The sequence below is a fragment of the Hemiscyllium ocellatum genome, chromosome 19, assembly GCF_020745735.1.
Source record: "Hemiscyllium ocellatum isolate sHemOce1 chromosome 19, sHemOce1.pat.X.cur, whole genome shotgun sequence".
In the NCBI taxonomy this organism is placed as follows: domain Eukaryota; kingdom Metazoa; phylum Chordata; class Chondrichthyes; order Orectolobiformes; family Hemiscylliidae; genus Hemiscyllium; species Hemiscyllium ocellatum.
Genome location: NC_083419.1, coordinates 69,650,224 through 69,664,350, shown reverse-complemented (window position 1 = coordinate 69,664,350; position 14,127 = coordinate 69,650,224). Strand labels below are relative to the sequence as shown.

The 14,127-nt window shown below is 47.4% G+C and overlaps 1 protein-coding gene across 1 annotated transcript in view; it reads right to left on the bottom strand.

Annotated features, from left to right (window-relative positions):
* The window catches only part of LOC132825026 (F-actin-monooxygenase MICAL3-like), a 483,930-nt gene that overhangs the window by 52,125 nt on the left and 417,678 nt on the right, over positions 1-14,127 (bottom strand). The window contains exons 20-21 of the mRNA XM_060840028.1: positions 11,014-11,098; positions 4,607-4,799 (exon numbers count right to left, since the gene is read on the bottom strand). Coding sequence (XP_060696011.1) covers positions 4,607-4,799; positions 11,014-11,098 — 278 coding nt within the window. The remainder of the gene's footprint in view (positions 1-4,606; positions 4,800-11,013; positions 11,099-14,127) is intronic.

Sequence of the window (14,127 nt, the reverse complement as noted above, 5' to 3'; positions counted from 1 at the left end):
TGAGTTCTTGCAGGATACTGGGGGGGAGAAGGTGTGTTCCAGAGAGTTATGGGAGTCTGTGGGTTTGTAGTAAAAGTCCGTTTGTAGTCTGTCGCCAGAGCTGGAAATGGAGAGGTCAAGAAAGAGGGAGGGAGGTATCCAAGAAAGACCAAGTGAATTTGAGGGCGGGATGGAAGTTGTGGGCGAAGTCAATGAACGATTCCAGTTCAGCCTGAGTGCAGGATGCTGCGCCAATGCAGCCATCAATGTAATGGCGGAAGAGTTGGGGCACAGTGCCTGTGTAGGTACTGAGGAGGGACTGTTTGACAGAGCAGACAAAGAGGCAGGAGTCGCTGGGGCCTATCAGAGTGCCCATTACCACCCCCTGGATTTAACGGAAATGTGAGGAGTTAATGAAAAAGTTATTAAGGGTGAGGGCTAGTTTGGCGAGGTGGAGGAGGGTATTGGTGGAGGGGGAACTGAGGGGGTCTGTTGGAGAGGAAGACGTCGAGAGCCTGAGCACCATCTATGTGGGGTATGGATGCGTATAAGGACTGCATGTCCATAGTGAAGATAAAGCACTGAGGTCAGAGAACTGGAAATTACTTAAGAGGTAGAGGGCATATTAGTGTCGCGGATGTAGGTGGGAAGTGCCTGGACCAACAGGGAGGGGATGGAGTTGAGGTATGAGGAAATAAGTTCGGTGGGGCAGGAGCATGTAGAGATGATGGGTTGGCCGAACTAACTGGGCTTGTGGATCTTTGGGAACAGGTAGAACTGGACGGTGTGGGGCTGGAGGACTATGAGGTTGGTGGCACACAGAATGACAAAACAGGAAGGTAATAGCCCTGCTAGTCAAGAATGGTGGAAAGACATTAGCGAGGAAGAATCTGACCTGGGGAGAGCATTCATTTCTGGAAATGAGGAATAGCAAGGGGTCAGTAATGAAATGGAGAGAAACGTGTAAAGTCCTCTGACAGTAGGTATACTGTTGAACAGAGAATTTAGCAAGAAATTATTGGAGCTTATAAGAAAGGCAATGTAATAATTATGGAGTACTTAAACCTTCCTATAGACTGAGACAATTAAAATGGCAGATGTAGTCTGCCTGACAAAAGGTTAATATGCATGAGGGTGCAAGGAACCATGAGTAATATATTAGCATGGAGAGGGGATTGGTTAACAGACCAAAAGCAGAACATAAATGGTGCTTTTCAAGTTTACAGGTAGTAACTAATGGATCACAGGGATCAATTTTGGTGCCTTAACTATTTGCAATCTATAACTATTTTAGATTTGCTAGAGAGATCAGGGGTCCCGCAGCGCCCCGAGGGAGGGAGTCCTGGAGCAGGGGGAGGGGGAGGGGGTCCAAGAGCAGGGCGAGGGGGACGAAGTCCTGGAGCAGGGGGAGGGGGAGGGACACCCGGAGCAGGGGGAGAGGGTCCCAGAGCAGGGCGAGGGGGAGGGGGTCCCGAAGCAGAGGGAGGGGGAGGGAGTCCCGGAGCAGCCCCGGGGGGAGGGAGTCCCGGAGCAGGGTGAGGGGCTCCCGGAGCAGCCCCGGGGGGAGGGAGTCCCGGAGCAGGGCGAGGTGGAGGGGGTCCTGGAGCAGGGTGAGGGTGAGGGGATCCCGGAGCAGCCCCAGGGGGAGGGAGTCCCAGAGCAGGGGGAGGTGGAGGGGGTCCTGGAGCAGGGTGAGGGTGAGGGGGTCCCGGAGCAGCCCCCGGGGGAGGGAGTCCCGGAGCAGGGTGAGGGCGAGGGAGTCCCGGAGCAGGGTGAGGGCGAGGGAGTCCCGGAGCAGGGGGAGGGGGTCCCGGAGCAGGGGGAGGGGGAGGGGGTCCCGGAGCAGGGGGAGGGGGAGGGAGTCCCGGAGCAGGGTGAGGGCGAGGGAGTCCCGGAGCAGGGGTGAGGGCGAGGGAGTCCCGGAGCAGGGGCAAGGGGAGGGAGTCATAGAGTCATAGAGATGTACAGCACGGAAACACACCCTTTGGTCCAACCCCTCCATGCTGACCAGATATCGTAACCCAATCTAGTCCCACCTGCCAGCACCCGGCCCATATCCCTCCAAACCCTTCCTATTCATATACCCATCCAAATGCCTCTTAAATGCTGTAATTGTACCAGCCTCCACCACTTCCTCTGGCAGCTCATTCCATACACACACCACCCTCTGTGTGAAAAAGTTGAGCCTTAGATCTCTTTTATATCTTTCTCCTCTCACCCTAAACCTATGCCCTCTAGTTCTGAACTCCCTCACCCCCTCCCCTTTGTCTGTTTACCCTATCCATGCCCCTCATGATTTTGTAAACCTCTATAAAGTCACCCCTCAGCCTCAGACGCACCAGGGAAAACAGCCCCAGCCTGTTCAGCCTCTCCCTATAGCTCAACATCCTCGGAAATCTTCTCTGAACCCTTTCAAGTTTCACAACATCTTTCCGAGAGGAAGGAGACCAGAATTGCATGGAAGAGACACCGGTGCAGTGCTACGTACCCTGGTGCTGCGAGTGCCAGTGTGCACTGGTGGCTTGGAGCAGAGCAGAACAGTTGTTGGACTGGGGCCTGGTGTGGGCGATCTGACCACCTGCTGAGTTGCTGGTATTTGAAATTCTTCACCGGACTGTAATGTCAATCCTTTAACTATCTGATAATTATTTTACTTCCAACTTATTTTCTCGACACAGTAATTAATGCTACTATTTTTCCTTTCATTCTTCCTATGTACCCAAGATTGGTGGGTGGCACGGTGGCACAGTGGTTAGCACTGCTGCCTCACAGCACCTGAGACCCGGGTTCAATTCCCGACTCAGGCGACTGACTGTGTGGAGTTTGCACGTTCTCCCCGTGTCTGCGTGGGTTTCCTCCAGGTGCTCCGGTTTCCTCCCACAGTCCAAAAATGTGCGGGTCAGGTGAATTGGCCATGCTAAATTGCCCGTATTGTTAGGTAGGGGTAAATGTAGGGGTATGGGTGGGTTGCGCTTCGGAGGGTTGGTGTGGACTTGTTGGGCCGAAAGGCCTGTTTCCACACTGTAAGTAATCTAATCTAATCTAAAAATTTGTAATTTGGTGCTTGTACTTAAGATGGCATCATGAGGGGCAGCCATTGTAAACATTTTCACTGTACTCCTGGGTTAGCACTGCTGCCTCACAGCACCAGGGACCAGAGTTCGATTCCAGCCTTGGGTGACTGTGTGGAGTTTGCACGTTCTCCCCGTGTCTGCGTGGGTTTCCTCCGGGTGCTCCGGTTTCCTCCCACAGTCCAAAGATGTGCGGGTCAGGTGAATTGGCCACGCTAAATTGCTCGTAACTTTCAGGTGCATTAGGCAGGGGTAAATGTAGTGTAATGGGATAGGGGGAATGGGTCTGGGTGGGTTAGTCTTCAGAGAGTCGGAGTGGACTAATTGGGCTGAATGGCCTGTTGCCACACTGTGAAGATTCTATGATTCTACAATTCCTGAACTTCTGTACTGGAGTTCATGGGATAATAAAGGATATTCTATTCTATTCTGGATAGGAAAACTAAAACAAATTGACAAGGGCTCAGGGTTGGGACTAAAATGTGTGGAAATGTCTTCATTGAAATGGTTGTGGGTCTTTGGATTTGTGATTGCAGTCTCAACCACAAATGGAGGAGTGATTAAAATCAGGAAGATCAAGGTCAGAGAAATGGGAACACAGATATCTCGGAGATTGTGGAGTTGGAGGAGGTTAGGGAGATGGAGAAGGAATGGATCTGGGAGAGGTTAGAAAATGAGGAGATTATTACGTGAAGGCATTAATTGACTAGTAGCTGATTAAGTCAGTAGGACTGAGAGCTCATAAACTACATCAGAAGTGGGATATTGCTACCCCTTGCACCTACACCCCCCCTCCCCCAGCAGCTTGCCCCAACACTGACCCTCTGCCGAATCCACTCTCACTCTCCTCCCCGTCACTCCTCTCCCACTCCCAAAACACTCCCCAACTTGTGTCCCGTCATCCACAATTCCCCTCCCCTAATACATCCCTCCTGCCTCAGCATCAACACTACCCCTCTCCTGACACGCTCCTCTCTCTGTCTTCCACTGGCAACCACACTTCCCTCTCTCTTGGAGCCTACTCTTCCCTTGGCCCTGCATCCCCGACATCCGCTCTCTTACAAACACCTACCCTCTCCCTGACAGCCCGATCCTATACTCTCACCAAATGATGCCAACCATCCCAATCTACCAATACTGATCCTCCACCCCAAACACACTCTCCACTCATCTCACACTCTCAGTCTCCCCTACACACTCTTTGCCCCTAATACCCTCACACACATGCTGCCTATCACCTCCCCCTCTCCGCCCCCCCCTCCCCCCCCAACACCCCCCACTTCTCTGTTTCCCTCATCCACACTGTTTACAACCTGGCCTAACACACCCACTGTGCTCCCGACATGTAGTCACTGTGCCACCCCAACAGACGTTGCCCCCATGGAGTCTTTGCGCTCTCACACTTATCTCAAAACCCCACAATACACTTCCCCACCTCCCCCCCCCATACACTTTCTGCCCCTGCCCACACACATTCTGTCTTCCCCCTCATACTCTCTCTGCCCCTGTCCCATACAAGTGCCCCCCCCCCCCCTCCTTCTCCCATGCACACTGACCTGCTGTCTGGCTCCTGGCTGATTTGCTGAAACGCACTGCTCAGGTTGTGTTCTGCAAGTGTTTCCTCAGGTACCTCCTGGAGATCTTCCTCACGTTCCAGTGAAACCCGGATATTTTCCAACTCAATCCTCTCGGGAGTGCTTCGTATTCGCTTTGCCTGGCATGGCTCTGCCAGAGCATCAGGAAACGCCACTGGAACAAGAAGACAAACCTTTATATCGTGGGTCAGGTGAAGAGGTGACAAAGATCACACACTGGTAAACATCTGGTGACATTAAAGGTGGCTGTCTTGGATGAACAGAATTAGGAAAGCAAACAGGAGGAGGGAAGATAGAGGGTTCCAGCTGAATGAGAGAACACAGCAGCGACCAAAAATCTCAGTCTTGAATATAATCAATGATGGAGCTTCCACAACAATCTGATTGACGCCTGATTGTGAGTCTTTTGTTCAAAATCCCTCAGTTTGGGGGAAATACCTTTCAGTATCAAACCCACCAATCCCCTTCAGAATCCAAGTTGCTTCATTGCGATCACCTCTCGAACTCCAATATCATCCCAGTTTATTCAGCCTCTTGTTAATGGTATGACTGCAAGAAGCCTTCCCAATTCCTGCACTCTAATTCCCCATGCAATAAAGACCTTCTGAATTGCTTTGCTATACTTAAGTGCTAACTTAAAATCAGCCCATTTTTGCTCAGCCTTTGTTTGCTGTTCTCTAGCTGCTCCAATGCCCATGATCAGGCCCAACTCCATGAGCCATACCGGTATTTTAATCTTTTACTTAAATACAGGTATAGTGCTCCTCTTGGGTACCTTGAGATACCTTTGTAGTTACAAAAATGCTAAGAAATTTGTAAGTAATGATTTCTTTTCCAGAACTGCATGTTGACTTTGATTGCATATTCTTACATTTGAGTTACAGAAAGCTGGTATGCAGGAACAGCAGGGAATAAGGAGGGCAAATGGAATTTGGCATTTATTGCTAAAGGATTATCGTATCAAAGTAGGGAAGTGCTGTTGCAACAAAGGATTAGTGAGACCACCTTGGGAGTACGTATAGAGTTCTGGTCCCCTTACTTGTGGAAGGGGATAACCACACCGGAGGCGGTTCCACAAGATTAATTCCAGAGATGAAAGGTTTATTTTATGAAGAGCGGTTCAGCAATTTAGGTCTACGCTTTTTAAGAGGTTAGAAGAATGAGAGGCAATCTAATTGGGCTACATAAGATCCTAAAGGGGATACGACAAAGTAGAAGCAGAGCAGTGGTGGGGCAAGGAGTTGTCACAGTTTTAGGATAGGTGGTGGCAGAGTTACAACAGAGATGGGGAGGAATTACTTCTCTCAAAGAGTTGTGAACCTGTGGAATACACTACCTAGAGTGTGGTGGATGTTGTGACATTGAATAAATTTAAGGGATTAGTCACAGGTTGAAAGGTTATGGAGAACTGGCAGGAAAGTGTAGTTGAGGCCAAGATGAGATAGCCATGATCATATTAAATCGGGGACTAGGTTCCAGGGGCTGAATTATCTCCATGCCATGAATTATCTTATGTGTCATGGTTTCTCAAGGAATTAAGCTTCTTCCAGAATTCTTTCCATTTCCTGCACTTTCCCAATGGCCCACCTCAGGCTAACAAAGTTGTATGTCCCTGCTTGGACATTCTGAATTGGAGAAGTTGCTTTGAAAGTACAACCCTTTCTTTTCCCCTTCTTTCATTCCCTCCCAAACCCTTCCTGACACCCCTCCTCTCCCTCTCTGTAGTTTCCTTATTTTGCATTGTTCCTCGTCTTATCAAATCTCCTTTTTGGGTTGTGGGATTGCTCACCGTTTCCCTCGATGGTATTTGAAGAGCTTGGAATCTCTACACAACCTTGTGAAAATTCTACTAAATCCCAGCAGCCTGGACACTGAGAAACAGCTTTCTCACACACACTGCTTACTGGCATAAGGTCAGGTTTCACATTCAGCTAAGCCTGACATACAAATACTGAGCACTGTAGGACAGTGCTCTGCCTGTCAGAGATCTTTCTTCTAAAGGCAGAAACGATGAAAGAAATCGTATGAAATAAGACAAGTAATCATGCAGCCATTCCAACAGCTAAACCATCTCCCTGCAGCAAAAGAGCAAAGGCACACATCTCTTGTCCAGCAAGCAAATCAGAACATCCTGCATTAGTCTGATAACTTTCATCTTTTTTGATCAATTTCTCTCTCTCTCTTCCCCTTTCTCTTCTCCAAATATTCTCTCTATCCCTCTCTCTTCTAGGACACTCTCTCCGTCCCTTTTTTCTGATCATTCTCTCTCTCCCTTTACTCCAATCTCCAATTCTCATGCAACATCATCCTTCCCTGATCATTCTTTCTCTCTCTCCCTCTAACCTAACCATTCTCTCCCTCCTTCACTCTTCTATTGTTCATTATCTGTCCTTCTCTCTTCTCTAAATCACTCTCTGCCTTTTCTCTTAATGTACCCTTCTTTGTCCTTTCAACAAAACCAGTTTGCAAACTTACAGTAAAACAACGCTTTTAACATTGCCAGTATTTACAGATCATTCTATAACTCTTCGTTAATTGCATAGTCATTGATCCATTACACGTTGGTGTATGCTGACCTGGCTGTTGCTTCCAAGACATTGTCATTTTTCTCAGTCTCTCTTCTTCTCTAAGCAAATGTGGTTGGCTTCCTCTCTGCTGCCTCCACTCTGTGCTGATAGGAGTGAGCGTGATACATAAATCGCTGGTGTCAGCCTCCACACTGGGATTCATTCTGACCTGTTGCACACGTACTCAATGGATTGTGAATAGGGCATTAATCTGCTGCTATGTTACTGAATTTCAATCAGTCCCAATGTCAATTTAACTATCAGTCACTGGGGCAGTGGATCACCACTGATCACCATGTTGCTGTACCCATCAGTCACTATGTTATTGTGTCACCACCAGTCATTCATTGGGTTACTGGATCATCAATTGGTGACTAGATCATCACCAGTCACCAGCTCACTGGATAACTGTCACCATGCCACTTGATCACTAGTCACCAAATCACTGGATCGCTGGTCACGGTCTCAATGTCAGTTATCATGGATCAACAGTCACAATTTCACCAGATCATCATCAATCATATTACTGGATCACCATCAATCTCCATATCATTTAATCCCATGAAGTCACTGTGTTGTTGGGTCCCTGGTCATTGATGTGTCACTGAATTGTCTCCGTTTGTTGCATCATGGATTTCTATTGGTCAACATTTCACTGGATCCCTTTACTTATGTCTCTGTAACATCGCATTGCCGGTTGCATTGTCATTAGATCACCAACAATCACCGTGTTGCTTAATTTCTAACAAATGCTATCTCTCAGGATACCCACCAATGTGTATGTGTGACTGGATCTGGAATGGTCACTGTGCCACTGGATCTCCACCAGCCACCACATTGCTGGATCCCCATTTGCCACCCTCTCATTGGATTGCAATCAGTTATATTTAACTGGATCAAATTTGGTGCCTGCAACACAACCGAATCCTCATCCATCCCTATGTCACTGCACCCCAATGGATGCCCAATTGATTGGATCGCCATCAGTTATTGTGATACTGAATCACTAATCAGCCAGATTACCAGTTTATCCCAATTGTGCTACTAGATCCAAAATCTCTGCTCACTGGACCCTCCTTCATCACCATGACACTGGATCTTGATCTACGAGTGCAATAACTCACTACTTTAACATTTGTGTCTATGGATTAACCTGAATTGAGCTGCCTCACCCTTGCAGCTCCATCCTCACTGGGATTAATTGTTGATTTGGATTCACATTGTGCTGGTGTGAAAACGGTCATGAATTAATTACTGTTGCAAATCTTCTAATCTGTATCAGAATCCAGAGTTCAAGAAACGACAGGCCACTCAGTTGAACCTCTGGTGGGGAAGCTATTGAAAGCAATTCTGAGGGACAGAATTAATCTACATTTGGAGAAGCAGGGATTAATCAGTATACTTTATTCACGAGGAGGTCATGTCTGACTAACTTGATTGAATTTTTCAAAGAGGTGACCAGGTGAGCAGATTAAGGCAATACTTTTGATATACTCAATTTGGACTTCAGCAAGGCATTTGATAAGGTCCCGCATGGGAGACTATAGCAAAGGTAAAAACCCATGGGATCTAAAGAAATCCAGCAAATTGGATCCACAATTTTTCTGAGTATCAGGAAGCAGAGAGTGGTGGTTGAGGGGAGTGTTTTACCTGGAGCTTTGTGCTCAGTGGGGTTCTTGCTGCTGGTGGTTGACATAAATTATTTACCATGAACACAGGAGGGTTGATCGGTAAATTTGCAGATGATATAAAAATTGATGGGTTGGTAAACAGTGAGGACAATAGTCTTAGATGACAACAGGAGAGTTGGTCAGATGGGCTGATCAATGGCAAATGGAATTCAATCTGTACACATGAGGTGATACAGTACAAACAAGGCTAGGGAATACATGATGCTGCTGAGAAACTGGAACTCACTACTTGTGAGGGTGGTAGAGGCACAACCCTTAAACATTTAAGATGTATTTCGATGTAATGCAAAGGCCACGAGCCAAGTTTTGGAAAATGAGATTAGGTTAGCTGGTTCACAGAATCCCTGTAGTGCAAACAGGGGCCATTTGGCCAATCAAGTCAGCACTAACTCTCCAAAATGCATCCAGCCCAGCCTCACCACATCCAGCCCACCACCCCTTCCTTGTAATCTCGCATTTCCCATGGCTAACCCACCATGCCTGCACATCCCTGAACACGAAGGGTAATTTAGCATGGCCAGTCTATCTAACCCTGCACATTGTTAGACCTTTGCACTTGGTGGAAACCCATACAGATGCAGGGAGAACATGCACATTCCACACAGCCCAAGGCTGGAGTCAAAATCAGTTGGTTTTGAGTGGTTAGGACTCGATGGGCTGAAAGGCCTTTTTCAGTACAGTAGACCTCGATGACTCTGAGACCCCTATGTTCAACCCATATCAGACAAAACATTACACACATACTTACCCGTGATATTTTTTGGGCCATGCTTTCGATGAACAGTCCTGCAGATCTCACTGAGCTCAGAAATCTGAGACAAAAGAGCCCAGGAAACTCCCATGGAAGCCACATTCACGTTTTACAGCACCAGCTGTGATATTCAAGGAAGCAAACACCATTGAAATGGCCCACAGTGTCTTTGACAAGCTATTGGGAGAAGGTGCGGTCAGTGGGTGCTGAAGGTGGGTAAGTGGTGAAGAAGCAGGCAGGTGGGTGAGTGGGACGGCTGAGTAACGAGATGGGTGGGTAAAGAGGTTGGGCGATGAGGTGGCTGAGGGGGTCAGGTGATGAGATATATGAGGGGATAAGGTGATGAGATAGATGAGGGGGTAGGGTGATGAGTTGGGTGAGGGGATAGGGTGATGAGGTGGGTGAGGGGATAGGGTGATGGGGTAGACGGGTGAGGGGATTGGTGCCAGTTGATACTGGACAGTGGTAGGTGTGGGGTGATGGACAGTTGGTGGGCTAGAGGGGATTGTGAGTCAGGGGTAAGTGGCTGTAGTAGCATGGGTCAGTGGGTAGTCAAATTGGACAGATGCAAGGAGCTGAGCGGTCTAACATTCCCTGGCTAATGATCTGTCAGTGAGTCAGCAACCTCAGATATCTCTGGATGCCCAGCACTCACTCACTTGATGTTTCAACTTCCTGAACAATTCCCCAGAAATTGAGAGGGATCCCAATGTACATCTTGGGAAATGGGAAGGGGTGGAGTATACCCAATCTCTGACTATCCAGATACTGAAAGATCTGGACCAGTTAATCATCTAGACTGGCAACACTGCTGGTGGAACCTTGCTGGAAGTCGGTACTAGCTAAAATATCCAGGCACAGGCAAAGAGGCGGTAGCAGATTTATTTGTGCAGTTATCACAGTTGCAGAGCAGAGACAATGCTCAAAGTTGGTTTTCCGTTTATCAGGGAAGCATAATTTGGGTGAATTTGGGAAAAGATTGTGAATCAGGTGGAACTGTGAGGTAGAGGGGACTATGAGGGCTCAGTCCTGAGGGCGTTTATAGCTGCAATGAGGCAGAGAGAGACTGAAAACCAGAGGTTCATCCCCAGCAGCAAGCTTGTGTTTCAGTTACAGCACTGGGGATTCTAATCTTCTGGCCTGTGAATCTCCTCACAGAATCCCTCACTCAACACCAGAGACAGTCGAGGACAGAGAGTGGGAGTATGAGGTTCTCCTGCTGATTCCCTTCTTAGCTTTCTGAATCTGTTGAGCTGCCTGCCTCGTAAATCCATCGGTTCATTTCAATGCACAGCCTAGCAATGCTGCCCTTCACTGGGCAAGGAATCCAATCGTTGTCAAGCAGAGCACAACATCTACCTGCAGCGCCGTCTGTGTAGTGCATCTTGGAGTCCGGCACTTCAACCGGGTTCATGGTTGGCAGCAGGGGAGGAGAAACCTTCTCCTAGACAAAACAAAAAACAAATGGAAGAAAAGGTGAGAAAAGGGAGTATTCAACATGGACTATAAACTGGACCATACAGAAAAGACCAATTGTACTCAGCAACACAGGGGACAAACCCACTGTACATAGTAGTACAGGGGACAGACAGACTGTAACAGCAGAACAGGAGACTGACTGTACATAGTAGTACAGGGGATAGATCAACAGTACGCAGCAGTACAGGGGCAGACTGACTGTACATAGTAGTACAGGGGATAGATCAATAGTATGCAGCAGTACAGGAGATAGACTAACTGTACACAGCAGCACACGTGACAGACTGACTGTATAAAGCACCACAAGAGACAGACCGATTGTACATAACAGTATAGAGAACTGATGAACTATACACACCAGAACAGGGGACAGACCAACTGTGCACAGAAGCAAACGGAAATCACTGACTCGTACACACCAGGACAGGGAACCCACTGACTGTCTTTAATGACAAAAGATAGAAGTAAACTCTCAGAATGAGAGATCCAAGTGACGAGTGAGAATGGGGAATTGGAGGAAATTAGTAAGAAGATTATACTGGTGAATTTAATGGGGATGAAAGTTGATAAATCTCCAGGACCTGATGGTCTACATCCCATAGTGCTGAATGAGGTGGCTACAGAGGTAGTTGATGCATTGGTGATTATCTTCTAAACTTCTATCGATTCTGGAATGATTTCTACTGATTAGACTTAGACTTAGACTTACAGTGTGGAAACAGGCCCTTCGGCCCAACAAGTCCACACCGACCCGCCGAAGCGAAACCCACCCATACCCCCACATTTACCCCTTACCTAACACTACGGGCAATTTAGCATGGCCAATTCGCCTGACCCGCACATCTTTGGACTGTGGGAGGAAACCGGAGCACCCGGAGGAAACCCACGCAGACACGGGGAGAACGTGCAAACTCCACACAGTCAGTCGCCTGAGTCGGGAATTGAACCCGGGTCTCAGGCGCTGTGAGGCAGCAATGCTAACCACTGTGCCACCGTGCCGCCCATTGTGCCACCGTGCCGCCCATAAAGGTAGCAAATGTCAGCCCATTATTTTAGAGAGGAGTGAGTCAAAAAACCATGGAACTCCAAGATTAATAGCCTTATATCAGTAGTAGGGAAACTGCTGCAATTTATTATAAAGGATAGGATGAAGGACACTTGGATATCAATGATCTGATTGGATATAGTACGAATTTGCAAATGGAAAATCATGTCTGATGAACTTGTCGGAGTTTATCGAAGACTCATCCACAAAGTTGATAAACAAGATAAAGTCCTGCACAGGAGGCTGGTTCAACAAATAAAAGCACATGGGAAAGAACGTGATGTACTGGTGTGGATTAATTTGGCTAAGAGACAGAAAATAGACAATCAGAGTAAATGGGTGTTTCTCATGTTGGCAGCCTTGGATCTCAGCTGTGAACAACGTATATCACTGATTTGGAACTGGAGTTCAAGTGCCTTCTTGCAGCACAAGGGTAGTGTCCTACCCCGGGACCGAGAAACCCGAATTCAAGTCCCACCTGCACCAGGGTCCCAGGTTTGATTCCCGTCTTGGGCGGCTGTCTGTGTGGAGTTTGCACATTCTCCCCGTGTCTGCGTGGGTTTCCTCCGGGTGCTCTGGTTTCCTCCCACAGTCCAAAGATGTGCAGGTCAGGTGAATTAGCCAAGCTAAATTGCCCATAGTGTTCAGTGCATTAGTCTGAGGGAAATGGGTCTGGGTGGGTTACTCTTCAGAGGATCGATGTGGACTTGTTAGGCAGATGGGCCTGTTTCCACACTGTAGGGAATCTAATCTAATCTAAACAGGAATGAGTACTGTGAGGAAGATGACAACTTCAAGAGGATTTGGGCAGGCTTCGTGATTGAGCAACAACTTGGCAGATGGAATATAAAGTGGAAAAATGTGACGTTATCTACTTTGACAGGAGGAATGGATGTACAAAGGTTGTAAAGTATTAGACGTCCTTGTTGGTAAGTCAGTCACTGAAGGTTGACATGTAAATGTTGCAAGCCATTAGGAATTAGGTCTTATCACAAGAGGATTTGAGTACAGGAGTACTGAAGTCCGGCTTCACTTCTATAGGAGTGTGGTTAGACTACACCTGGAGTACTATGTGCAGTTTTAGTCTCCTTATCCAAGGAAGAACACTATTGTCAGAGAGGGAAAGTTCACCAGACGTATTTTTGGGATGACAGGACAGTTCAATGAAGAGAAATTAGTCAAACAGGGCCCACATTCTCTTGAGTTTTGAACAATGACAGGTGACCTTATTGAAACTTACAAAATAGTTAATATATAGTAGATAAAAGAAGGTAAGATGTTTCCTCTGGTTGGGGTTTCTGGAACCAGGGGTCACAATTTAAAAGTAAGGCTATGCTACCTAAGTCAGTGATGAGGAGAAATGTTTTTACATAGGTTTGTGAGCCTTCAGAATTCTCTACCACACAGGGCTGTGAAAGCTCAGTCTTCAAATATATCTAAAGTAGAGATTTCTGATTCCAACAGCGTTCAGAGTCTGAGCGATGGGGTGGGTAAAAGACATTGAAGTGTTTCATCAGCCAGATCGTGTTCAATGGCAGGACAGGTGTAATGGACTGAGTAGCCAGCAGGATTCAGAACGCACAGAATGCACACAACATGCCAGTGAACTGACGATACTGACAGTGCTGAAGACCCAATGACTGCACATAACAGGAAAGGCAACACAGTGACTGCACAGATGGACAGGAAACACACAGACTGTTTACTAACTCTAAACAATTTGAGAGACAACCTACTGACTGCATGAAACAGGACAGTGAAGCCACTTTATTGTACACAACAGTACCATGAACATACTGACTGTACAGAACAGGACTGCAAACAACAACTTTGGGAAGATATTGAAAGCACCCAGGTACAGTACTGAAACTAGAGAAACCCATCCCTAAAACCTGGATAGGTTTAATGTAGCTGTGACTTTCAGTCCCAGTCAGGAAAATCTGAGGGCT